The sequence below is a fragment of the Aythya ferina genome (assembly GCF_964211825.1).
Source record: "Aythya ferina genome assembly, chromosome: 4".
Lineage (NCBI taxonomy): Eukaryota > Metazoa > Chordata > Aves > Anseriformes > Anatidae > Aythya > Aythya ferina.
This window is the reverse complement of record NC_140300.1, coordinates 4,325,831-4,352,003: the sequence shown is the minus strand read 5'-3', so window position 1 is coordinate 4,352,003 and position 26,173 is coordinate 4,325,831. Positions and strand designations below refer to the sequence as shown.

General features: G+C 35.5%; 1 protein-coding gene across 3 annotated transcripts in view; it reads right to left on the bottom strand.

The window, feature by feature from the left end:
• Nucleotides 1-5,790: 5,790 nt before the first annotated feature.
• The window catches only part of CTNNA2 (catenin alpha 2), a 473,612-nt gene continuing 453,229 nt past the window's right edge, over nucleotides 5,791-26,173 (bottom strand). For all 3 annotated transcript variants that reach the window (XM_084518226.1, XM_084518227.1, XM_084518228.1), the window contains one exon: nucleotides 5,791-6,940. In XM_084518226.1, the coding sequence (XP_084374352.1) occupies nucleotides 6,653-6,940 (288 nt within the window). In that variant the 3' untranslated portion in view covers nucleotides 5,791-6,652. The remainder of the gene's footprint in view (nucleotides 6,941-26,173) is intronic.

Sequence of the window (26,173 nt, the reverse complement as noted above, 5' to 3'; positions counted from 1 at the left end):
AGACAGCAGTTTTAGTGGATCAAGACTTTTTTTTTTTTTTTCCATCTACGAATTTATGAGAAAGCTTAGCAGGCTTTATTCTATTGTTTATTTATTTACTTATTTATTTTCTTCTCATCTGTTTTCTTGATTGCATAGCAAGCTACATTTGCTCTGTCTGCTGCTTTGGGAACCAGGGATGGAACACAGACCGAGCAGCATGGTCAGAGAGGTCAGAGACCCCCCAGATCTCTGCAGGGGTCTCTGACCTCTGCCTACCATGTCCTGTCCTGCACAGCCACACTCTAGCTATAGGAGTCAGACTGCAGATGTTTACCTTGAACAAGGTTGGCACAGCTCTAAAATGCTATAGGTGACATTTACTCTTGCAGCCGTGATGCCTGGACCTGTCCAAACACCATTCTGTAGACCCATGGTATTAGCACAAAGTGAAGTAGGAACTAATGCATCAGCCAGGGAAAGCATGATGTGCCCAGCTGATGTCTATATGCCTTCTCTTCAAAATTTAACCTCAAGTAAGCTACATCAAAATAAACACTTATTTTTGTTATTTCAACCTTTCTTTCTTCACTGATTTCCAAGACAATAGTCATAGTTGACGAGATCCTGTGATGGCTTTGAGATGACTGTACCACATTAATAAATGTGCCATTTCTCATGTGGTCCAGATTTCATTCCAGGGATGCTGAAATGTGTTTTCTACTCTCCTCCTCCCAAAGTTACTCACTTAAGTGTTATTAAAGTACAAAATAGCATGTCTTTTGCACAAACACTATTTTTCAGAAACAGAATACAAACTCTTCTCGTGACATTTTTAAAAGTAAAGTAGTGAGGAAAATGTTTGTTTCAATTGTCTAAAACTCAAATACTAGCCCTAAAATGTTACTAGGTGAAACAGTTACATAAGTCCACTTCAATCATGAGACTTTCCACTGTTCCAGCCTTTGAGATGAGCTCTCCTGTCCATAACACTCACACTACAGCTTTTTCATGCTGAAATAAAAGCTTTCTAACTAAAAATGGGTAGTACCTGTAAAAAAGAAAGAACAGCTAAGATGGATCAATCAAAGCAGGGAAGAAAGCTATAAAGAAAGAAAGAGAGAAAGCTGCCAACAAGGTCTTACCTAATACAATTTTTGTCAGTCAAGAAAATGCCTATGATTTGTGAGCTTATATTACCCTTCCCATAGGTACTTCTTTCGTAGTGTGTGCATGCAGAATAGGTGCTAGGATGTAAGTTGTGATTTTTTTATTTTCACTTAATCACTTAACAAGTCAGTGTTGTATCTAAAAGAAAAATTAAGATGAGTTCTGTAAACAACAGAAGCACCTGAAGGTTCACAATGTGAAAAGCTAAATTTTCTTCCTATGGAGTGCTGTTGACTACTCAATATGTAATATAGCTGACGTAATATACATGTAGTACACCCCATGGTATCATGCAGGGAATGATCCCACCAAGCCATGCTAATATAAATCTATATAATCTATGTAATTTATACATATATATATAAATATAAACTGCTTCCAGTGAGTCTTTTGTAGTGTCTGAGATGAAGGTAATGTGATTTCTAGTAGTCACTGTCCATAAAGAGAAAAGAGATTATTTTCCCCCACCAACACACACAGACACACTACACAATGACACAAGTGTACAAATCACCTTATATCATGGCACTACGGAATAGCACAGAGCTTTTCTTCCCAAAGCAAGCAAATGGCTCACTGAAATACCATAGAGCTTCTCTGACCTGCTAGCTGTGCATACTGAAGATTTAAAATCCTGTCTTCAGGAGCAAATGAAACAACAAGGTGTGCAGTCTTTCACATAGCCCTGTGATCTTAATTTACTCCACAATTATGTCTCAAATAATGTATATTCCTTAAGGTCTCAGTTGTAGTCCAGGGTCTAACTGATAATAAAACTTGTATATGAGAACAGGGTCTCTTAGCTCCAGCAGGTTCCCTGCACTTGGCTGACTAATGCTGGGCAGTACCACTGCTGGCAGGTTAATGAAAACAAGGAGCCTGTGGTTCGTCTGAAACAGGCTTGAATTCCATATAGCCAAATATTTATTTATATATATATAAACACACACATAAATACCAGATGTGATTGGTGTGGGTTCTAGATAATCTCATCTAGGCCCCTATTTCCCACTAAAGGTTGGAACTGATGATCTTCTGAGGTTGTTCAGAACCTGGCTGTTCTATGATTCTACATATACATACACATATACGTATTGAAGATGAAAAGCTGGTCATCAGGATCTTCAGAGATCTTAAAAACTCAATACAGCCCACACAGAAGGTCTTGTGAAACCCTAAAGATATTCAAGCTAAATAAAGGCAACAACTGTTTCTTGAGGAGTAGATTGCTACTGGCTAGATTTTTGGCCACATAAATGTACGTGTATCTTGGGAATGCTCCTGTGTACATGCATAGACTCACTCAAAGTACACACAAACACAGAGAGTTAAAGAAAAATCACTGAAGATATTAAGAGAAAAGTTTGTTTGTTTGTTTGTTTGTTTTTAATCTATCCTCCTTCTAGCAGCCAAATCTGTGGTTAGGTGGGGAGATGGAGACATTAAGGCAATTTAATATGACCTCCTGCAAATGCAGGCCAAAAAACCCCTTCTTTAATAATTTCTGCATGAGAAGTTTCTGAAGAAAGAAAGAAAAAAAAAAAAAAAAAAAGGATTGAATACATCCTTCTAGCAAAGTAATTACCTTTGAATATTACAGAAGGCTTTGGAAATATCACTTTGTTTCTCTTTCTTCCTTGTATTTAATTTTAGCAAGCACGGACAAAGCAGGTAGGTAAAAAATTTCACATTCTGCTTCAAGTCTAATTTTACACAGGAATTACTAAACTGGACCTTTGAAGGTTTACCAAGAGAAACTAATATTAGGTAGCAGCTTCTCACCTATGTCACCCCACCTGACATTACCAAAAGAAAGAAACATTGCATAAGTAATTAAATATTTATTCATTTAAAACTATAACTAGAGCAGGAAAATACAACATTTCTACCTCCCACAGCTTTTATCAAGCTGTCATGTTCTCCGTAGCTTGGTGTTAACTGAGTCATAAAGAGAAAAATATCTAAAGCAGGATAAATGTGTGAACCCTCGCCTGAGGTTGCACTTGGTCATTCAGTGAGAAACCAGAAAAATCCCTGAGACTATTCCTGATCTCTGCAGGTGCAATTCAACAGCAAGGTCAATATGTTCCAAATAAATGCTTAAGTTCATTGCTGTGATCACTAAGATGCAATAGGATGAACTGTCCATCCTTGGAAACAGCTTCAGCTGTGACGTTCCTCTTCCAGACAAAGTACTGATGAAGTTTAAAACATACTCTGTTCCAGTCTCCTGACTTCACAAGAATTCTTTCTCTGTCTTGCAAAAATAATTGAACAACAGAGTCTGATGTGAAAGATTGTTTGAAGGCATATCGAGTGAAATGAGATACATTACATTGCCTTATTTCAGTTAAAAGCCATTGGTTTAGATTGATGTTGGAGAGCTAGTTTAAAAAACGAACAAACAATGCAATTCTGGTTTTTGCTTGACAATCCCCTTGACATATACATTTTCAAATGCAGGCTCATTTTGAGCCTATAAATATACATCTTCTTTATTAAATGAGTTTCATAAAGACAGAGGAAACTTGTTTTGACCAGCTTCCATGTTGATGTGTAAAATGTTTTATATATATATATATATAAAAATATATCTACCCAGTGTTTTGTTTATGTGGGATTGTTTCCTATACTGCATTTCAACATCTTGCTCCACCTCTTTTTAAAATGCAAAAGAGCTGGACTATTGATCAGTATTTCACACTCTAATAACACGGTAGCAAGAAAATATGGGATCAAAGTGAATCTGTGTTGAGTTTTATCCCCTACTTCCTTATTATCAAAGCATTTGTTCAACTTTAAGCACATGAATACTGCCATTTATATGCAGCCAAGCAATTAAATTCATGTATATGGTTAACGATGTAATTGACATCATTGGGAATTAAGGATAAGAAATGCTATCTATGAGTAATGCAGTGAGTTACTTTACCACACTCAGGTTTCATTTCTTTGTCCCATCCAAAACGTCTACTACTTTGTATTACTACACTTTGTTCAGTAGCAAATTGATGTAAAGCTATTTAACCATTTCAACTCTTCTCATTTTTAAACTCTTAATTTAATAAATAAACCGCCATGGAAAAATAATCTTAGGAAAATGATTCTGAAAGTTATCTAAAAGTTCTCAGACTTTCTGTTTTCTCTGACTTCTTAATTCAGAAATTGGCTGCAGTTCTTGCTGAAGAAGTAAATTACAAAACTGAAATATTCTGCTAGCCCTTTTTCCACAGCTTTTTAAGGTGGGAACTAAGCCAAAGCCCTTTCTCTAGCCTTCTCCTCATGGCTGCAGATCAAAAGATACAGCCATTCCTGGGAGAAACATATAAGTCACTCTTGTAATTCCAGTTTCTAGTTTCTCACATAGAACAAACAGTTGCTGGCATGTGAATAATGTGAAGAGTGACCACAGCATGGAAGACAAGGCTGGAATGAAAACTGCCCCTCGTTCAGGGATGCCTGCCTGACCTCCACACTGATCTTCAAACCAGTCATTTTCTGCACATTCATCTGCTAGAAACAAATCATTAGTTAAAAATAACTGATTTCTGTGATTAAGAAACTTACAATTGTACTTTCTAGATGTAGCAATATAATTGCTTCTTATGCATTGTCAATAAAATTTGAAGATAAAATTTTCAAGGTTGTATGTATTCAAGAATATGCATGGTACCCATACATTTGGTTTGTGAACCAAGATGATAGTTGCAAAGAAACAGACACAGTTTTCTGATCCATGGTCCATCATAGCTCTTCATAACACTACACTGGTGATGAGTTCCCTTTTGCTGTAGAGGACTGGCTGTACTGAACATTTCCCAAATCCTCATCCATTAGTTTATTCCTACACTTTATGTCAGACCTTTTTATTATACAGAACTAAACAAAGCAAAAATCATCATTTCCTAGAAAGCCTTGGAGAATATATTTCTTTCTTTAGATTGTGTAGGAGGGCAATAGAACAGAATTAGGTACATTGCTATTCTGAGGAATAATAAATCTGACATAAGCATCCAAACACCTCTCAAAAACACTGTAAGGAATAGCCGTGTCACTTATGGTATATCTCACTTTCTCACAGTGTTTCATATCCCTTATGATATCACAAAAGTTATCTTATGTTGTTATTATATAATTACAAGAAAAGTAAATGCATGCTCATTGCTTTGTTTTCAAATATACCATGACCTTTTCACAATTATAATGCAACCTCGGTAGTTCAGAAAACTGTAGGGATCAAAAGGGAATAAACGCAGGTACTGCATTTCTTCATGCAGTGGTCTTTATACATATCTATACAGTGTGGCATGATGATGATTTCCAAGTTTCTTAGATGTCAAGCTTACAAACTTATTAAAACTTATGAACTATCTTCATGCTGTTTCTGAGGTGGTGTATTTGAACAAAAAATGTCATCACCTTCTTAGCATGTATGTCTCACGTAAAGATTTAAACTATCTTTTTGACCCATTGCTCGTATTTGGCTATCCTGGTTATAAAAAATAATAATAATTAGAAAATGAGTGTAATGTTGGTTTTCCTTGACTAAATAAATAAAGGAAACATGAGGAAAATTAATCTCTCTACCTCAACTATGATGCAGAAAATACTTGTTCATTAAGAGACAAACCATATTGAGGATTCCAAGGTTAAATGAGTTTATTGAGTTAGTGGTTACAACGGTATGTCAGATACCTGTAATCCAAGCTACACCTACATATTTGCCTCTAAATTCTCACATTGTCAGTTTCCGTGTCTCTAAACATTCCACCACCAGGTCTTCTATTACTAATATAATAATCATAATCATAATCATAATATAAAAGGCAATGTCAATCACCATATTGTGCTTCATACTCCACCATAAGGAATTCAATTGGCAAAAGTAAACCTCTCTTCATATTAATGGGATTAATTGAAACGTGAGCAATCATAACACTACTAGAATATAAAGAACAAAATATGGTTTAAAAGAAGCATTTTTAAGATGAATTAGTTTGTATTTGTTTTAAAAATTCACATACTATGATGAAGATGACTTAAAAGTTATATCATTTAATTATTGGGCCACACATTTAAGCATATTGGCTAGTACATTTTTGCACTGGAACAGAAGCAATACAAGCTTTATGGTCTACCATTACAATTCCATTTTTATTTTTTTTTTCCACTTAATATACCTGCCAACCTAATGTTTCTTGCATGCATAAAAATTTCTGGGTTTAGACTGGAATTTGTTATTTAATTCACACATACCCCTGTGATGCAAATTCTTTGGCCAAATTAATACTAGAGTTTAGATTAAAAAGTAAGCTTGGAATAAGTCCACTGAACATTAGAAGAGAACACCATAAATTTTGGCGTTGCAGAAAGTTAGTAACTTCAATAGAGTCTCAGGTTGCATGCAGATTGACAGTTTCCCCCCACCCCATGCCAGACGCATACAAGTCGGCAGGTATGCATACAAAAAGAATATAAAACCCTCCTGGTAAAGCTTAGTGTTTTAGAATGAATCCATAGCTTTAAATTCACTTAAGGCCTGTACAGGGGAAATATGTTTCTTCTGGGACCCTCTTCGCACTCTTGTCTGATATTCTTCTGGTTTTTCTCTCTTTACTAGAGGCTTCTTCTCAGGGGCCTTCATCTTCCAAGATACAACCGGTGAGTTCACTGCAGCAGTACCATAGACCTTCTGATACTTAGTAGAAGCTACATACGATGCCTTCACTGTAAGGACCACAGCGTTCATCAGATTTTTAGCTGCCTGGATGAGAGAAGTGGCACTGTCCAGCTATGAAAAGAAAACACAATGAAATACAGCAGGGTTACTCCATGACAGGGTGACTGGACCACTTCCTGACTGAAGTCTGGGTACTCTCAGATCTCATTAAAGATGAAATGTACACTGAGGATTAATCAAGATGCTTGTAGTAACAAGCACCAGCAACATGCACCATGTAAGAAGACTATGGTACTTCACATAAACTATCATAAACTATTTTAATACTTTAGAGGAAAAGTTTGTGTTGGCTGTTTTTTGTTAATGATTCTTTTCCTATGGGTGAAGATCCAGTTTCCTAATTTTTCCTCAAAAAAGAAAAAAAAAAAAAAAAGAAAGAAAAAGAAAGTTACTTCTCACTTGAGCCTTTACAAATTTACTTTTAAATGTCAGAAACAGCAAAATAGCTCAGCAGAGATTTCCCAAGTGCCCAAGCGTTTTTTCTAACTATTCCTGTGAAGCCCAGGATAACACCCCCAGTGATGTCTAAAGGAGTAGTGTGAGGCTAGTCTAAAGCTTGCTAGGGAACACCGTCTGAAAAGACAAAAGGAGATTTTGAAACCCCTAAAGGACAAAAAAGATGAAACAGTTAAGTGCAGGTTTTTGTAGTTACTATAATATTTGAGCTACTCATATTCACAAGGAATCATACTTTATGGTTAGCAGGCTTTATGTACATATACCCTTGTGTTTCTCCTGTGCATGAGACTGCCTTAGGTGCCTAGGTCCTGTGGAAGAGGCCTCAAGAACTTGCTGAACTTCAAACCATTTGGACTTCCAGTCAACAGGCTTCCATCATATACTGAAATCAAGTACATGTCCCTGCTCAAATATTTCAAAAAAGGTAAGCAGATAATGGGACTTCCAAACCAATATCTCAATGTTCCAAAATACAAACTAGGCACTTGCCAACTAGACATCCTCAAATCAATAGGTATTAAAAATATGATCTTAAGTACTGTAAAAATTTAATTTACTATTTAGGATTTTCCTACAATGTTGAAAAATTGGTATATACTGTTTGTGATAAAGCCTTTAAATTCTACTATGGAATCTGGCTTAAATTTTTAGAACTCTTTCCTAGTCTGAAGGAACTATTTTGGATGCAATTTATTTTTAGTCAGCATGGATTCACCATGACACAAACCTGGGAAGAGTGGCTGCAGTGCCATTCAGAGGGACCTGGCCAGGCTGGAGAGTTGGGCAGTGAGGAACCTCATGAAGTTAAACAAAGGCAAGTGCAGGGTCCTTCACCTAGGGAAGAATAACCCCTAGCACCAGTACAGGCTGGGGACTGACCTGTTGGAAAGCAGCTCTCTGGAGAAGGACCTGGGAGTCCTGGTGGAAAGCATGTTAATGATGAGCCACCGATGGGCCTTTGTGGACAAGAAGGCCAGTGGTATCCTGGGGTGCATTAGGGAGAGTGCTGCCAGCAAGTTTACAGAGGTGATCCTCCCCCTCTACTCAGCCCTAGTGAGACCACACCTGGAGTATCGTGCCCAGTATTGGGCTGCCCATTACAAGAGGGACACGGAAGTACTGGAGCGAGTCCAGAGGAGGGCTACAAACATGATTAGGGGCCTGGAGCACCTCCCTTATGAAGAAAGGCTGAGAGAGCTTGGCCTGTTTAGCCTGGAGAAAAGGCTGAGAGAGGATCTTACCAATGTATACCAGTGTTTTAAGGGAGGGTGTTAAGACAATGGGGCCAGACTCTTTTCAGTGGTTCTCAGTGATAGGATGTGAAACAACAGGCACAAACACAGGAAGCTCAGCCTGAAGGTGAGGAAAAAATATCTTCACTATGAGGGTGACAGGGCACTTGAACAGGCTGCCCAGAGAGGTTGTAGAATCGCCTTCTCTGGAGATATTCAAAACCTGTCTGGACATGATCCTGTGTAATGTGCTCTAGGTGACCCTGCTTGAGCAGGGAGGTTGGACTAGGTATCTCCAGAGATCCCTTCCAACCTCAGCTGTTCCATGATTCTGTAATTCCACCCTGCTTTCACAATAAGTTCTTAGCTATTTTTAACTGGAACAAAAGGCTTGTCTCCCTACAAACCTTTCTTTCTATATCTTTTGGGAGTATACAATTTCTTAACATGAATTTTAAGTAAGGTAACTGGGACAAATACCCACAAGGCAATAATAATAAAAAAATATTACAATTCACCTCAAATACTTTGAATCATTAACTGAATAAGAGAGTTCAGTTTATAACTGCAGGAGAAACCTCATACTGAAAAATGTCAGTGACCAACATGAAACAAAAATAGACATTACAGAAATCCTGTACCTGGAAGTAAATTCATCTATAGACTTACCTATTATTTTGATTTCCTCAGCTGTAGTCTTATATTCAATATAATTCATTAAATACATAAACAGTTACATACAGAGAGGTCCAATACAGAAAAACGTTTTGATGATTTTCACGTAGTTGGTGCCATTCCCTGAAATGCATAGTTAATTGCCTGTCCCCAGAAAATATTTTTCCTCGGGACTAATTTGCATTTTCTGTTAGTAAAAGAAACTAAGTTAAAAGATGGAAAATTATATTATATAGCAAAAACATGACTGTTCAATAGGCAGTAATGAAATATAATTCAGTATAGTGTTATTCTATAACTGCACCACTGCATGATTTATAAGGCAATCTGTATGTTTGTTGGCAAATAACAGATCATACTCTATTAAATTAGGATATTGTAATTTACTGTTGAGATCTACAATCACACATTATTCATTGTTAAATAATTCTTTCTGAAACACCAGTGGATTGATTCTGAATATAAAGTGATACCGCCAAATAGCATTTACTTTGTAATCAATGTGGATAAACTGACTGGATCATGCTTATATTGTGCATTCCCATGAATTCCGTTTGTTGAAGACTTCTAATAGTCTCACATTTTCCAGCATTTCTTTGTGAAAAGAGTTCTGGAAGTTATTTTAAACGGGGCATATTCTAAGGAACTGAATGATTAAAGAATGCATGCTGAAATGAGGGGGCACATAAATTAGATGCTTAAATCTATACAAAGGGTGCAATCTACATCTTTAAACACATTAATAATTCTATGGTGTTTACTGATAAGGTTGTGCAGAAGCACGTGTAATTCTGCAAGATCAGATGAGAATTGTATTGATGTCTTTTAGAAAACCATGTTACATATTCTGATGCCATTTTAATTACCTCTAGTTCCAATCTGCTGTTATAGCAGATAAGAGCTCCCTATCTTCACCATTATTAATCTAATTTTAACGTGCAGGTACTTAGTCCTTGTCCTCAATACCCATTCATATTGTAATATGCTTTCAAGTCTTGGAATCAGAAAAGAGACATAAAAATCCCATAATAGCATTAGGATATGAGTGTTCTCCAAAACCCGCTGGTAACCACCCAATGTATCTAATTTGGCTACCTAAGCATTTCCAGTGATTTTCTTATTGCCTCCAGCTCGTTGCTTGCATTTTGGCTCAGTAAAGAAGAATTAAACTGAATGAACATCACTCCAATTAACATTTAGATCTTAATACACCGCTGTGTTACATCAATTTTAAGCTGTACTTCGCATCGGCAGAGCTAGTGTCATAAAGGTAACATGAGGCAGCAGTACGTTAATTCCTTACAAAATCCATGTGTAGAGACATACATTTTTCCAAACAGTTAATGTTGTTAACAATAATAATAATAACAATAAAGTGTAGGGGAGAGGGGGAGGAAGGAGGCAGGGAAGCAAGGGGGAATTAACATCTCATATAAAAGTACCACTACGAAATTATTGCACGGTACAGGAGGCAAACTTCACTCCCTACCAATTTTTAGGAAATTATGAATATAATGAAAGCTTTCTGTACAAACAATTAACAGTCTTTGACTAGCTACACAAAGTAAGAGTGTTCTGTTACTCAGATCTGTTTACAAATCCATTTGGGAAAAAGATCCCTTTCAAACACAAGAAATAAATCTAGGTTATTGGGCCATAAAACTTCAAGAAAAAAGAAGACCGGGGAAGATTCAGAATCATTGAAGAACCTGGAACTGGTCAGTTATGCAGGCTAAAACTGCCATCTACTCAGGGAAGGCATAAATCATTCAGAAAAAAAAAATCAAAAAGAAAGAAAGAAAAAAAAAATGCTACCAGCTAACTTTGCAATTAATGAATGCAAGGCTGGAAGCAGCAAAGCAGCAGAGCTTATTATCTGCCAAGATTTTTTATTTATTTATTTTTTTGGTTCTCCAAATCCATAACGCTTTGAGGAGTTTTTTATCTGCTTATAAACTGTGGTGCATTTTTCCAGCACTATCTGAAGAATTTTCCAGAATCTTGTTACAATAAGGATTTAATGCCTCTTATACCTATACATGAAATGAAATAACCAGCAATTGCAGTACCAAAATACCTGAAGAAGTAGAAGAGAACTGTACAGAGTTGCTAGTCAGGGAATATTTGAGCCAGGCAAGTAGAATGACCTGTGAAATTATAGGCCAGCTCAGCTGAGAGCACTTCCAGACAAAATAATGTAAAATCTATACGCACTCAGTAAATAAAGGGAGGAACAAAATGCAGTTAATGGTAACTGAATGGTTTTGTGGGTAAAACCATTTTATTTTCAAAGTAACCTACATCATATTTTGATGTGATTTAACTTTGTGTTGCTTATAACAATGCTGTTGGTATAACTGGCTCTTTTAAAGGTGTTTTCCTTGGTACTGCATAACAGTTTTACTAAAACTCAGCTGATACAAAATTAACCTGGCACTTATAGAATGCTTGTAAATCATAATAACTAAATTTCCAAAATCATTTACAGGCAGGGAAATCATTGCTACACCATGACTTTTGCAGTGGTCTCCTGAAGAAACCTGTTGTCACCTTTATGTTATTTTCGTTAACATGCTGTTAACTTAACTGATGAAATTTGCAGATAACAATTGGGATGCTGGTAAAGAGGACGAGTGATTGATATCTAATAAGCTGATAAAAGTCAGAAATGTAGATTTTACTTTGGACAACTTTATAGCAGATGATACCTACTTACACGATAAGGAACTTTATCATAGGCAGGAGTAAGTCAGCATCTCATTGAACCAGTACAGATAATTAGATTAGATACAGCAAAATTGTGGAAAAGGAATAATATGAACCTTGAGAACATAAAAAGGAGGAGGCTGATGAAAAAGGTTAAATAATCATATTCAATATGTCATATGTACCCAGTTCTCTTCTCAATGTAGGAACAACATTGAAGACATGGAAAGAACGATCAAGAAAAAAAGACATGTTTTATGGGAAAGATTCAGGCAGCTCTGTGTTTTCCACTAATAAAGAAAATTATTGAAAAATGAGTTGATCAAAATCAGCAAGTACATGGTAACAGAAATGTGATAATATTTCAGGTTTAACAGATAAGACAAAGATATAACAGAATTTAATGGCTAGAAGGTAAAGCATGTAATTTTAGTTATTAATTAGATGAAAAGTTTTAGTAGTGATAGTAATTAATCACAAGAACTCATGAAGGATGGTGATTCTATCTCTAGAAATTGTAAAATCAATATTGGGTGTTTTTGCTTAATATGTATACTCTAGTTTAGCATAACTGTCGGAGATTTTCAAAGCATATTATTTCAGGGAGCCTACCCATCATTTATGCAGGCAGGTAGCTTAAATGATAACAATGGCCCACATTGACCTTGAAATGTATGAATGCAGAAAATTAGTGTCAAAAATTATTGATTAATAGAATTTAGTCTGTTTTACTTGGTACAGATTGGGAGGAGGAATTGTCTATTCAATACGTTGTGCCAGAGGAAGTTTAGAATGGACATTAGGAAGAATTTCTTCAATGAGAGGGTGATTAAGCATTGGAACAGGCTGCTTAAGGAATTGGTGGGCTTCCCATCACTGGAGGGATTTAAGAGATGTGTGGATGTGACACTAGGGGATATGGTTTAGTGACAGGATTCAGTAGGTCAGGTTGATGGTTGGACTTGATGATCATAGAATCACAGAATCATCTAGGCTGGAAGACACCTCCAAGATCACCTAGTCCAACCTCTGACCTAACACTAAGTCCTCCACTAAACCATATCACTAAGCTCTAAATCTAAATGTCTTTTAAAGACCTCCAGGGATGGTGACTCAACCACTTCCCTGGGCAGCAGTTGATCTTAAAGGTCTTTCCAACCTAGATCATTCTATGATTCTACATTGGAAAAGAACACACAACCCTTTGAATACTTTTGGCTAAGACTTGATTTTATGCCTTTAGAAAATAATTTTGGCATGGTCAAGCCATTAAGGCTATCTGAGAATTCTAGGTGCATTCCCTGCTTCTCCTCCTTTTTGAAGCTAGTTTTTTGGACAGCTATAGGTTCTGTTACTACAATCCAAAAGTTAGTTAATAGCCTCTAGAGCAACTAAGGTTACATGAAACAATTTTGAATCTGGAGGGTGAATCAGAAATAACATTTTTCCAGATGATAGTCTTACACAATAGAACATTTTCCTCTCAGCTGTGCTTAATAATAAATCTAGTCCTACATATATAAGTAAAATATATATAAAAATAAAAGAAAAAGCTCTTATTCATAATACTCATCTTACACTTCTGTAGCACAGTGCATGCATAAAACATGATACTATTAGTGACAGCCAATGCAAGAATGGCCTATTCGGTATTCAGATGCACTCATCCCTACGGTGGGAGACATCTGCTATTTATCAGCACTACTACTCAATGCCTGAAGCCATATTTCAGTCAGTAACTTGAAGATGTGCATAAGGATTTTACTCGATGTGCGTCTATTCTGAGAAAACTATCATATGCATTTGAAATTCTACAACAAGCAAAAAGTAATAATTTGGGATGTAAAGTGGTCACAATGGGGTTAAAAAGGGATATGTGGGTACACAGAGAAAATGGTATTATGCTCCTCTTTTCCTAACTGTGAATTTTCACATTTGATTGCAATTAACTTACTCCTTCAGACATGCTGAATATTTTATTAATTCTGGGGGTAGCTGTGTTTTATAACTGGCCCATCCGCTCAACAGCTGTCCTCATCTACATTTTTTCTATTACAGGTAAGTAAACTATAAGGACTCCCAAATCCATTTTGTTGCATTTAACAGAGGCTGACTGTTAGCACAACAGAAAGCGCACATGTATATTTAGAACTACAGACATCTTCTGTCTTTTATGAACTGCCCCTTGAAAACACAGATCTACTTAACAAAGTCAACTCCATTATACAAGTTTAAAGAGCCTATATATATATAAAAAAATACTCTGAATAATGGCATTCAGAATAAAAGATAGAATACGCAAATATAATTTAGACAATTTGCAGAGATGCATTTACACAGTTGATTTACTTACTCCAGCCTATTTTAAAAGCAGAAAGGTATAAGAAAAAATGATATCCCTATTAATTTGCTTTGAAGAGAATGCTTAATATGAAATTAAAAAAAAAAAAAAAAGGAAGAATATGCAGATATGCCTATAATCATTAAAGATAACTCAGCGCTTGATATCACTGAAATTGTGGGACATACTTCATTCCCTAAGTGAAGAGTTTTGTAGAATTAACTGACAGTATTCAAAGTCTTTGATAAAATAAGAATAATAACTCTGTAAAGCTAAGAAATACAACCTCCACATCCTCAAATACATCTGGCAGTCCTACAGAAAAAAAAATATTTTTATTATCCTAGACATAAAGGCTACTTTGCTGAAACAACAGGAGCCCTGCACACTGTTCATTTCACAGTTAGCACCCAAAGTAGTGCACCATGCACCAACTCAAATGCTCATCCAGCAGACATGGGGCATAAATTTCATAGTGACTACCAGAGAGCACTGAAAAAATTCTTTTTTGGAAGAAAAATAACATTGCCTTCCCAGTTGAGAGACTGAAATGTGGGCATCAAAATTATGATTATTTACAAGCATGCATCGTATGCTTACTTTACTCTGCTCTCTCTTCTCCCCTTACCAATGCAAGTCTCACTCACAAGTTACAGTCTGGTAATCCTCTAAGTATCCTCAGATCTTGGAGTTGTAAGCAAAAAAGTGTGCTGAATCTGGTTGTCTTTGGCCCCAGAATGTATTATAGCACTAGAGATATTAGGTATCTCCAACTCTGCTGTTCAGCCAGCTCTAAGAAATTATGTATGCACTTCAATTGCTTACTGGGTGTATCCAGTAACCTAGTGTAAATCAGTAATACTGTAGTAACCCAATTGTAAATGTTGCCAAAGTGTTTGTTTGTTCATTTATTTATTTATTTATTTTCCTGACTATGGTGGGCTACCAAGAACAATTCTAACACATTAGTGTATGTTCATCAAAAAAGAAAAAGTTCTCAGACCATCGCTTTTTTCTTCTGCTCATTATCTGTCACTGCACGGCAGGGAAAAGATGCTAAAATGGCACAGTTCATATCGTATACCAGAAATGCTGTAAGGACAAGCAATCATATCTGGGGTTGAATTTTTTAAATTAGCTTGCTTTATCAGCCATTTTCATGCTATAATACTGCCTCAAAACTTTCAGATTCTGTTACTGCATTAGGATATTAGACAGTCTGAACGCCCAAACATCTGGAACAACTCCACAGACCAAGTAAGAAATTCTGTTCATGAAATCAAAGGAGTTTTGTAGATGACAACAGGATTTCACCCAGTGACTTTTCCAGCACTATGATTGTGTATGCTACACTCTTTTCTTTGCTAAGGTTGAAGATGGAGGAAGAAATGCTTCTTCTAAATCTTCTGTTTCATTCTGTGTAGAACAATGTATTGTTATAATGCCTATAACAGAAATGCCCTAAGAATAATCTTAAAAAAAAAAAAAAAAAAAAAAAAATTCTTTAATGGCCTTCAAAGACGTGTTACTAATTTTAGCAAAATTAGTATAACCACATTTACATCTTTAAAATCATTCTGTCCTAGGTAATGATTGGGTGTGAATTCCTGGATGGAATTCCTGACAGGAAACAGACTTTGGTGTGAATGATTTGAAGGCATGATTCTACCTAATCTTCAAGGAGAACAAAAAAAATAATGCAACTAAATTGAAGTAAAAAATATACTAGATATGGCTTCAGTTAGCGTATCCTGTCAAAGGTTTTGTGATATTGACAGGAGGCTTACTAAAGAAGACTAGAATAAGAAGTCTACTGAAACTCTTTATCAGTCACAATAAAAAAGTCAGTGCAAAACTTTGTGTAAGTGGTCAGTGTAACAAAATATTAAATAATCTGAACCTGACGTCACAGATTGAAAGGTGCAATTACAACTCCATCAAACGCATCTGTGTATAAATTCCTTCTTTCACATACAATTGCAGTTAAATCTGAAATAGGAAATATGGGATATTTAACTAGTCTGTGCTACCAACCTTTGACCTGTATGCAATTTAAAGATAGTAATTATTTTTAAAAGCCCCCAAAAATCTAGCAATTCTTCAAACAGAATTTTGGAAGCAAACTTTTTGTTGTTTATCTAGAGAATATAACAGGAGAAGTATGTCTTTTTTACAGTCTTACCTCCAAGAAGTCCAAAACATGCCTGGTTAGCTGGAAATTGTACTCTCAGTGATAAAATGCAGGAGAATTTGGATAAACAAATAATTAATAAAGCACAGAAGAACTATATTCCTTACATGGGAATGTATTATCTACTATTATTTCTCCTGATTTTGTTATGATGAAAACTAAAAGCAAAGCAGGATAACATAGGATTTCAGACTGCAAAGCTGAAAAATGTGACATTTTCCCAACTTATTTTTTAATTCGTAGGGATGTCAGAATGGTAGCTGTATGTGAGTTATCTATGCGTGTTCTACTGTGAGCATTTGTCACATTTTGAGACAAACTTCCTCCTTCAGCTACATTTGTACCTTTAAAGTTATGTTTGCCCATCTCAGCACAGAGAGACTTGGCAAGCTGCTTTTTGGGAAAGGGCTTTTTTTGGGAAAGGGCATGCATCAAACAGAGTCAAAATGAATTAAACAAAATCTTTCTCTGGGAAGATACTACCAGGACGTTGTTCATTGCTTCCTAATCTGTACCTGCTGCTCTTCATGCATATTTTACATCTCATAGAAGCATATAAAAGGCTTGCTCATTCAAGATATCGATCATTTCTGAGGTGCTAAAAGGCTTTTACTTCCTTGGAGTTGAGGAAACGTGGCTCAACTCAGTGAATGGAAACATTTCTTTCTTTGATTCCCTGAGCACTTTTTACAACTTTAACAACAGTATACAACAAAATAAGAAACAAAATTGAAGTGTTTTTCAAGAGACACATTTCAGCTTTTAGGAAAAGCCCTAGCACTGAAAGAACGGACTTAATAATATATGGCAAATTATTTGTAGAGGAAATTCTGACATTTTAATTGTGAATAATGTATTTGAATTAACTGTTCTATTTGTCTGAGCAATTTAATCAATGGTTAAACAACATGAACAAATAAGTGTTTGTTACATTTTTTTTTTCCTGGTAAAACAGTAAATACATCATTTGTGAATGTATTTGTTCATTGTGTGCTTAGCTTTAGCTAACACTAAATATTATTGAAAAATAAAATAACAGTAATAATCAAGAACAGGAAAGAATTGTTGGAGACTGCAAACAAATGAAAACAGAATAAAGCAGAGACAAATCTTAAATGATGCTGCAGTGCACAAAGAAAGAACAAGCAAAGATGACAGAAAATAATAAATCAAAATGAGTAGAATTTTGCTCTGAGTTGTAAAAAATCATTTTCATTACTCACATACAACTATGCAAATATTCATATAATCATAGAACACTTTATGATGAAAATAACTTTTTGGGGGTTATCTAGCCCAATACCCTGAACAAAGCAAGTTGCATTAGATGAGATTTTTCAGTACTTTGCTCAAATTCTGAGTACTTCCAAAGATGGGTAGTCTCCTGCCTCTCTAGACTGAAATCTGCACCCTGTGCTTCAGTTTGACCATCCTCAGAGTTAACTCTTTTTCCTTCTACCTAACTAGAATCTCTCATGTTCAGGCTTCTCTCTATTGTGTCTTGTCCTGTCACCATCCACCTTTGAGAAATCTGGCTCTTCTACATCCTCCTGCTAGGTAGCTGTAGATAACAATATATGGCCTTTGCCTATCTGCTATTTACACTTGGCTAGATGAATTACTCTCCACAAAACATTAGAGAGAATAGTCAAAGCCTTTCCATAATTCAATAAGAATATATATATATTAATAGTAATATACTCATTTTTCATTACACTATTACTCTTGTAATGTATGAAAGATGTAGAATGTAAGACAGAGGTGGTCTTGAAAATTGCCAAAGTCTTGAAGGACTCAAGTCTGTTTCAAATTCATAATTCTATAGATCAAGGATACTCTATTGTGTTTGCTTTGAGACACTCAGATGGAATGGATAAAAATTCAAAGGATTATGATTGAACAGAATCATGCTTAATGTCTTTGAGATGGAACTGTCCCAGGAACAAAAAGTCTTGAGTGTTAAGGCAGTCCTAGATTCCTCTGAAACCCTATACTCAAAGTGCTGTTGAGCATTTTTGTTGACAATTTAAATGAGCTGAGGTCAAAGTTTAAGAGGATTGCAGTTTAAATCAACATGAAGAGTCCTCTAGAATGCTCGTGCACTATCATTGTGACTTCTTTTGCTTAAACAAGATTAAACCAAAAGTAATTCATTTTGAGTCAAAACAGCCTAAAACTACAGTAAGAGAGGGCAGGGTGATGAACATCTATCTGCCAGCTGACACCATTTGTGAACAGATGGTGCATTTCACAGCTCTCCCTCACTTCTCATATAGAAGAAGAAGGTAAGAACCAACCCACAAAGTTTTAATTCAGCTTGTGAGAGAAATCAGCCTGTAAAATACAAAAAATTTGGGAATTACACTTAGCTTAATCATACTGAGAAGATGTTTGATCCTACATATGATCTCCATTATTAAGGTATTGTTCACACCTTTGCCAATATGACCGAGGAACAAGCCTGTAATTTCAATAGTGACCTGCTAAAATATAAATGTATAAATTTACCAATTACTGTTTTTTATTTAAGCCACTAACACATCATGTTGTTAGCTACCTAAACCTAGGCAATTTTAAAGACATCTTTATTTTTATAAATAAATAGTGCTGTAAAATAGATTTAAGTTTACATAACACTTAAGATCTAACTAATTTAAATTAGCATATATTGGAACAAGTTGCTCACATATTTGTTTTCAAAAGGTTTTGTATTATATACTAAGTGAAATCACATGAAAATTAGGCTTGATTATATTTTACTTTTATGTCTATACATTTGTAAATAATATGAAGTTAAAAGAAACATTGTAGGTGACAAAATACACCTTTAAGACAACGTTGAAAATGCAGGAACCTGTGTATTCTAGACATTTTATTTATTTATTTATTAAATGATATCTGCCAGTAAAATAATTTGAGAGGGGAATTAGCTCAGTAAATGTAAAATTAGGCTATTTATTCTCATAGTGTCTAGTTACTCAGGCAAACACATATCCTGGGGTTGCATGACAAAAAATTGGTACTAGATTTTGCACAGGCAGATTCCAGGTTAATTATTACAACACTTTATGTCATTTTGCGTATAATTCCCTCTACAAACTCCCCCCTATACATAAGTCAACTAACTGCTGATTTGCTCATCTTATAAGATAAATTTAGAGAGCAATTTTCTCTGGATTTAAAGTAATCCACTGACATCTCTGTTTCATTATATCCCCCCAGTGATGATCAGTATCTCTAATTCACCTTAATTACTGAATGATACCAATTCTGATTTCCTGTTCCCAATCCTTATATCACTTTTAAAAATAATTTATCTCACTGTGCTACCAATATGCTTTCATATCAGTGAGATTAGGGGCACTGTTCAGTTGGTCCTTATGCTTTGCCAATTCTGTGCAAAAATTAAAGTCTCTTGCATTATGCAAGAATAATTACATGAAAAAACAATTTTGTAAACTCATCAGCAAAGGACGTGCTTAGGATCTAAATTAAGTTTTACCTCAAAGCATTTGCCTATGAGAAGAACAAACCTCAAACCCTCTTTAACAACAGCACTTCCTATTCCTATAAAGATTTCCCAATGAAACATTAAATTGACTAACCTGCTTTTCCTTTTCTACTTAAAAGATCAGAGTTTGCCAGGGAAGTTACATTTGCTAGACAAGTTCTTGACTTTGCAAAACAAGATTTGGAGACTTCAATGCTAGGTTCACTAAAAGGAATAAGCAGTAACAATAACACTCCTTGAGCATGTTATTCAAAGCCAGAAAAGCTACCACCTGTTGGGGAGCCAATTTTTATCTTCTTGGTCGTTATTTTTCTCTCTAACAGGAAGGAAAACAATCATTAGTGAAAGTTCTGTTAGCTTTGTAAACAAGACTTTCCCAGAATTTCATTCAGATCTCCTGTGCATTCATACAAAGAGCATCGCTGAGTCTATCTATCCATCACTACTGACAAATTCCCAATACATGCCAGTGACTAGAAGACGGAAAGCTCTGCATCCTATACCCAATTCCTCAAAGCCACCTAGTCACCTGAAAATAAAGTATTTAATCAATCAGGCTATAAGACCACCTCTGCTGAAAAGCCTGTGATTGCACTCCCTTTGATTTATAGAGTATGCATTACTGTCTTTTAGTGCCTTTCACTGTGATATGACAAGGCCCCATATGGAGCTGGTAAAGAGCATTAAATGAACAAGAACAGTGAGATTTGTGGTATCCCTAGGGGCCAAAATCTTCATATGACCCTTCTTCTGCCCTTTAGTATTTGAGCTCTGACATCTCAACAACTTTAATAGATACCCAAGAGGCAGAACAAGAAAGGAAGATCTTCGTAGTCCATCTTGTCTTTTTTAAATGCTGAGGGATATTAAAACAGTGAAGCAGAAATACTTTGGGCAAAGAGAAACAGGTAACAAGACAGGACTTTAAAGTAAAATAGTAGTGTATAGATAGTGACACAAGAAAAACATCAAGAAATCCAGATAGCAATTACCCTGTCCATATCAATTTCATAACACACAAAAAAAAATCAAAAGCTTTGATTTATAATTTCCAAGGTTAAGACTCAATTACATCTCTTGGGGTTGGATTTCCGGCTTACAGATTACCTCTGAATTGTATTTAATCTACAAGACATGCCTTATAATTGGCCTAATATCAATATATAGCTTCATAAACATTCTAGATTAAGCAAATATAAGCAGTAACAGAAAATATGGAAAATAAAAATCCTGTCCTGTAGAAACTAGCATTATCAACAGTTAAGGATGATAAATATATAAACACCAACATCTATCTTTAATCACAAAGTAATTTAGAAAAATTATGACCAAGCGCTATTGCAATTAAATGGAAATGTAGTAACTGAGTTCAAGGGGATCAGAGAATGCCTTTTCACAATGCAAGATAAACAACATAAAAGGTTTGGTTTAACCACCAGTAAATATATAGATCACTTCCACAGAGAAATGTGATCCCTGTTTTATAGATGCCATTATCTCTGGGAATTCAGAAGGGGAAGGAAATGATTCTTCATAGTTGACTAAAACAATACATGCAATTCATTCTGTGAGCACACTGGGTAATAAAAATACAAAAACTAATAATAAAAAACAACCAACAAAACCATGCTCACATCTTTTCCCTCCACCCACACACCTTTAGAGAAAATTAGAGATGAGAGGAGGTTACTCACCGTTGAGGAGTCACCGCTTCCGGTCTCAAGCGTAGCTCCCTCAGCACAGGTGGGTGGGTGGGTAGAAAGTTGACTAGCCCTGCCCCCATCTATGACATCGCACTCTACCTCATAAAAGGTAGTGAAAGTGCTCTGAACTCCAGTCTGATTTCCGAGAGATACAGAAAAGAGATAGTGAGAGAGAGAGCAAGAGAAATACTGCGCCGTAGCGTAGAGGTGAAGAGAGAGGAAAGCGTGTGCTGAAGGAGCTATGCTTGGTCAAGGAAACAGGGACTCTTCCACGATGAGTAACCCCGCTGTCTGGTGGTTCCTCTCACTTGCTCCCATAGCACAGGCTAGGCATGCAAGCCCTAAAGGGTTTGCTGACTGGGAAAGGGGATGAGTTTTGGCACCTTTTGGTGAAAACCAAAAGACAGGCTAGAAAGCTCTATCCCCATTAAAAGCTGATTGATGTCAGATTGGACATGATTTTGGATGATAGACTTCAGAGTAGTATTATTTTAGGAACGGTTTGGAAATAGCACCTAAAAATAAAAGCACTGAAGCAAGCAGGAGAAATTCCAATGACTACAACTGGAATTACACTTGTCCACCAGTGCTGAATTTGTTCCATAAGCTTTACACAATCCAGCCCTCTGGACTCACCCTTGAATAGAGTCAGCCAGAGGGGAGGCCACCTTCAGCAGTATTTGAAGAAGGTCAGGAAAGAACTATGTGGTTTTTTTTACACTGAAATTGAGGGCTGACAAACTGTGCTGAAAGAACAAGTGAGGGAAGTATAAAAATTCTGGGCATAGATTTATTTACAGAGCACACTTTAAAGTTCCAGAAAATATCAATAACATTGCAAAGAGGTGATGCTTTAAAAGACCGCAAATTTTTAGACAATGAAACCCTTACAAGCTGAAGCATATTTTTTCAAACGACTTCCCAAGAAGATTTTTGTTTGAAACTGAAGGGCTTAAACTGGGATATTCATTCTAATGTATTGTAAATGGAATTTTTATCATCCAAATTCTGGAAAAGCAGGTTTGGGAGTAAACATAATTGCTTATATTATCCATTGGGATGTTCTTAATAACGTAGCTGTGTACTGGAAGAAAAAAAAATAGAAGAAGAAAAAAAGAGGTATATGCTGCTAGGCTTAACTCCATTAAATAAAACTGCTTGGAAAAAGTGAAACTATTCATGTACCAGTAAAGAGTGCTAGCATAAGATTCTATTTTTTGGAAGATGAAAAATGAATGCTCCTTAAATCTCTCTTAAAGAGTATGTATTAAAAGCACACAGAGTTAACATTGACCTTTTCCCCTAGGCTTTTTGCTGCTACAAGGATCATGTAAATTGTAATCTAATCATGATTATTTTTTCAGTCTTAGTAATGATTAATGTGTACTCCTTGCTTTATTTGTGTGCTCTTTGTTTTTCTCTCCATTCCTGCTATCAAAAAAAGAAAGTGTGCTACTAATGTTTGGTACTATTCACTTCCCCTAACAGAGGTCAGGTGTTTTCTTTTTTCTTGACCTTCAAAGCTTTTATCACAGTCTAGTCCTGCAGTATCTGTAGAAGCTACTTTAAAGCAGTGTATTTGTGAATGTAAAAACTCAATTGGCTAGTCCAGTTAACTAAATGAAGAGTTATTGTGATTGTTAGAGATGATAAATAACCTCAGAAACACAATGCAAAACTAAGCTGTAGCTGAGTAATGCAAAGTGATGATAGTGCTGTGAAAATCAGTTCAGAATCGAATTAAACATATGTCTAACTGATTTCTTGTTACATGGTCTTGATTCAAGCCATTTGCCTATGAAGATAGAGGGGACACCTCTGATGCCCTTTTTATAAAGGGCATATAGATTATGATATGCCATTCTAAACAGCATGACCTGCTCAAACGGCTTTCTACTATATGGTTTACTTTCCCATTTTCGACATGCATTTCTATTAGTCTGCCAAAGAGAAAAGAAGATTTGAACTTTTAAAGCCTTTTATGGTAATATGTACCATGTAGAATTTAGTTAATTCACAGTTTTGGTATTTTATGACCTGACTATTGCACCACAGTTGTTTTTGCCAAATAAAGTAGGAATATATTTTGAACTCCTGTGACTACCAGGCCACAAGAAACCTCTAACAAAGCTTGGTCATTTTGATTAAGAGAAGGATGTTCACAGGGTATGTCCTTAAATATGAAAAATATTACATTTGTAGTAGCAGTTCTGAGAGCTCCCAAAGAGAAATAAGTTGTCTTTTATTGAAATAGAAACATATGGATGTAGCACAATTAACTTCTGGAAGACTGAGGATGGAGAAGGATAATTTCCAGTAACAACACAAGAAATGTAGATTTGATCATGATAATGAGAAAACAGTTCAATAGACTAGGTAGCAGATAATATCCAAGATGGAATTTTGGGCTAGCACTGCTTACATATGAAATTTTGTTTTGGCCTAATTAGTATAATAATTCGATAAGTATAATAAGTCGATAACAAGAAAATTAAGGGAAGAGCAAAAAAGATAAGACTGATTTGTGAACATACATTAGAATGCATTGCTTGCCTAAACAGTGAACAAAAGCAGAGAAAGAATATACCTAACTGAAAACATTTTAAAAATGTATATACATGCAAGGAAGGAAGGAAATCTTCCAGCTGTTCCAAGGAATATACTAAGATTAATTAAATGAACGCAAAGAGATAGTAAATGAAGACTTTGATTTTTATTTATTTATTTTTTGTCTTAAGAGAAGCCTAACTGCATAAGAAATTTATGTAAACACACGTCAGGTCATTGATTTGATTACTTTCACCCAGGCACTAGCAATCAAGGAGAAAAAAATGGGTCCATGCTCAGTTTGACATCAAAGATTTGTTGGACAAAAAGACAAAGCACTTTATTTCTTGCTTAAATGATGAACAGATGATTAGGAATAGACAGGAACCATTAAGGTACCAGTGGATGCCGTGTATGAAGTTTGAATACAGCAAGTTTATGAAAAACTAAGAAGATTACCAAATGCTCAAATATGTTCCATGTTCTATGGATAAAGACCTAGGTAAAGACATTTTACCTACAGAAGGTAAAAATGGATGTAGGTAAAAAAGGGATGTAGGTTAAAAAGGGCATACCAAAATGTCAAGCTGACACATACCATAAAAGTTTGAGACCCTAACACAGACACGCATGTGACCCAAAGACATCCTGTTGCTATAGTGGATCAATTTGATGGGTCAATAGCTAAACCTTACTTGCTCGTTACCTGTCATAGCCAAGGAATGGTAAAACGTATAACATCCCATCTGACTCAATAAAACTGTACCATAACGTTTTTTTTGACATTGGCAATGCTGATATGAAAAATGATGATAATGTTTCTGCAGAATTTTGGATCAGAAATTGATACTCTAACTCAGTTTTATAGAATTCTAATTTGGTCTTTGATGAGATTTAGGACAAAAAACCTGTATGCTTTTCCTCATTTTCTGATAATACTACTAGTTACCTAGTAGCCTAGTTCATAAATTTTTTTGATGATGTATTAGGTAAAATAAGAAAAAAAAAAATAAAATAAAATACTAGAAAAAAATGCTAGTCAGTTTTTCACTTTGACTCCATATCAATGTTTTGAACGCATTATAAAAAATAAAACTTCTTTGTTGATGAAGCTGCTTATCAGTTAATTAAGATTAATGATGTGATGTGAGAACAGACATTTTTTCCTTTTCTTCTATAAGGTTCATAAATAATAATAGCAAAAATAGTATGTTCAAAGTGTGGAAGAAGCATTTCAGAGGTAAAAGATACAAGGCAACTGTTAGCCTTCCTATCCCAGTCTGATCCCTTCCTAAAGGTTATTATGACCTCCTGCATTTAATGGAAATACGTCCCTATCATGAGTTTTATTAAGTCCTTTGTTATAAGCTGTTTTGTTCAGTATTTTAAATTAATTCCACTCAGGCTGGGAAAACCTGTTGATGTTTTCCCTTGAGGTTATGTCTTCTTGTCTGAGAGTGTTTCTATGTGTGTGTTACTCATTGAAACTCAGGTTGTCAAGAACTATAATTAAAGTGAAGGAAACCAATAAGTCTGAACTGAAGTTGTTGTTCTTTTAATATCTGCAAAAGCATCATCTGATAGTACTTTAGAAGTGAGATTAAGTCTCACCACTATTCAGATGAGGAAGTGAAATCATTGTGAGAACTAAAAGATGTACTTCTGCAAAAGAAAAAGAGTCCAAAATTTCCTATTGTGTGTTAAATTTTTGGTATCTAAATTCCCATGTGAAAACAAACGAACAAACAAACAAAACAAAACTAATTTTTATTTAAAGCCATGGTGTATACTTATTAGCAAATCTGTATTCTGAACTATGGAAGCCAACTGCAAATGCCATGGAGGAAAGGATTCTTATTTAATACAAAATGGTGAAACTTGTTCAAACCACCTCCTTTAAAGGAAGTAAGACAGAATAG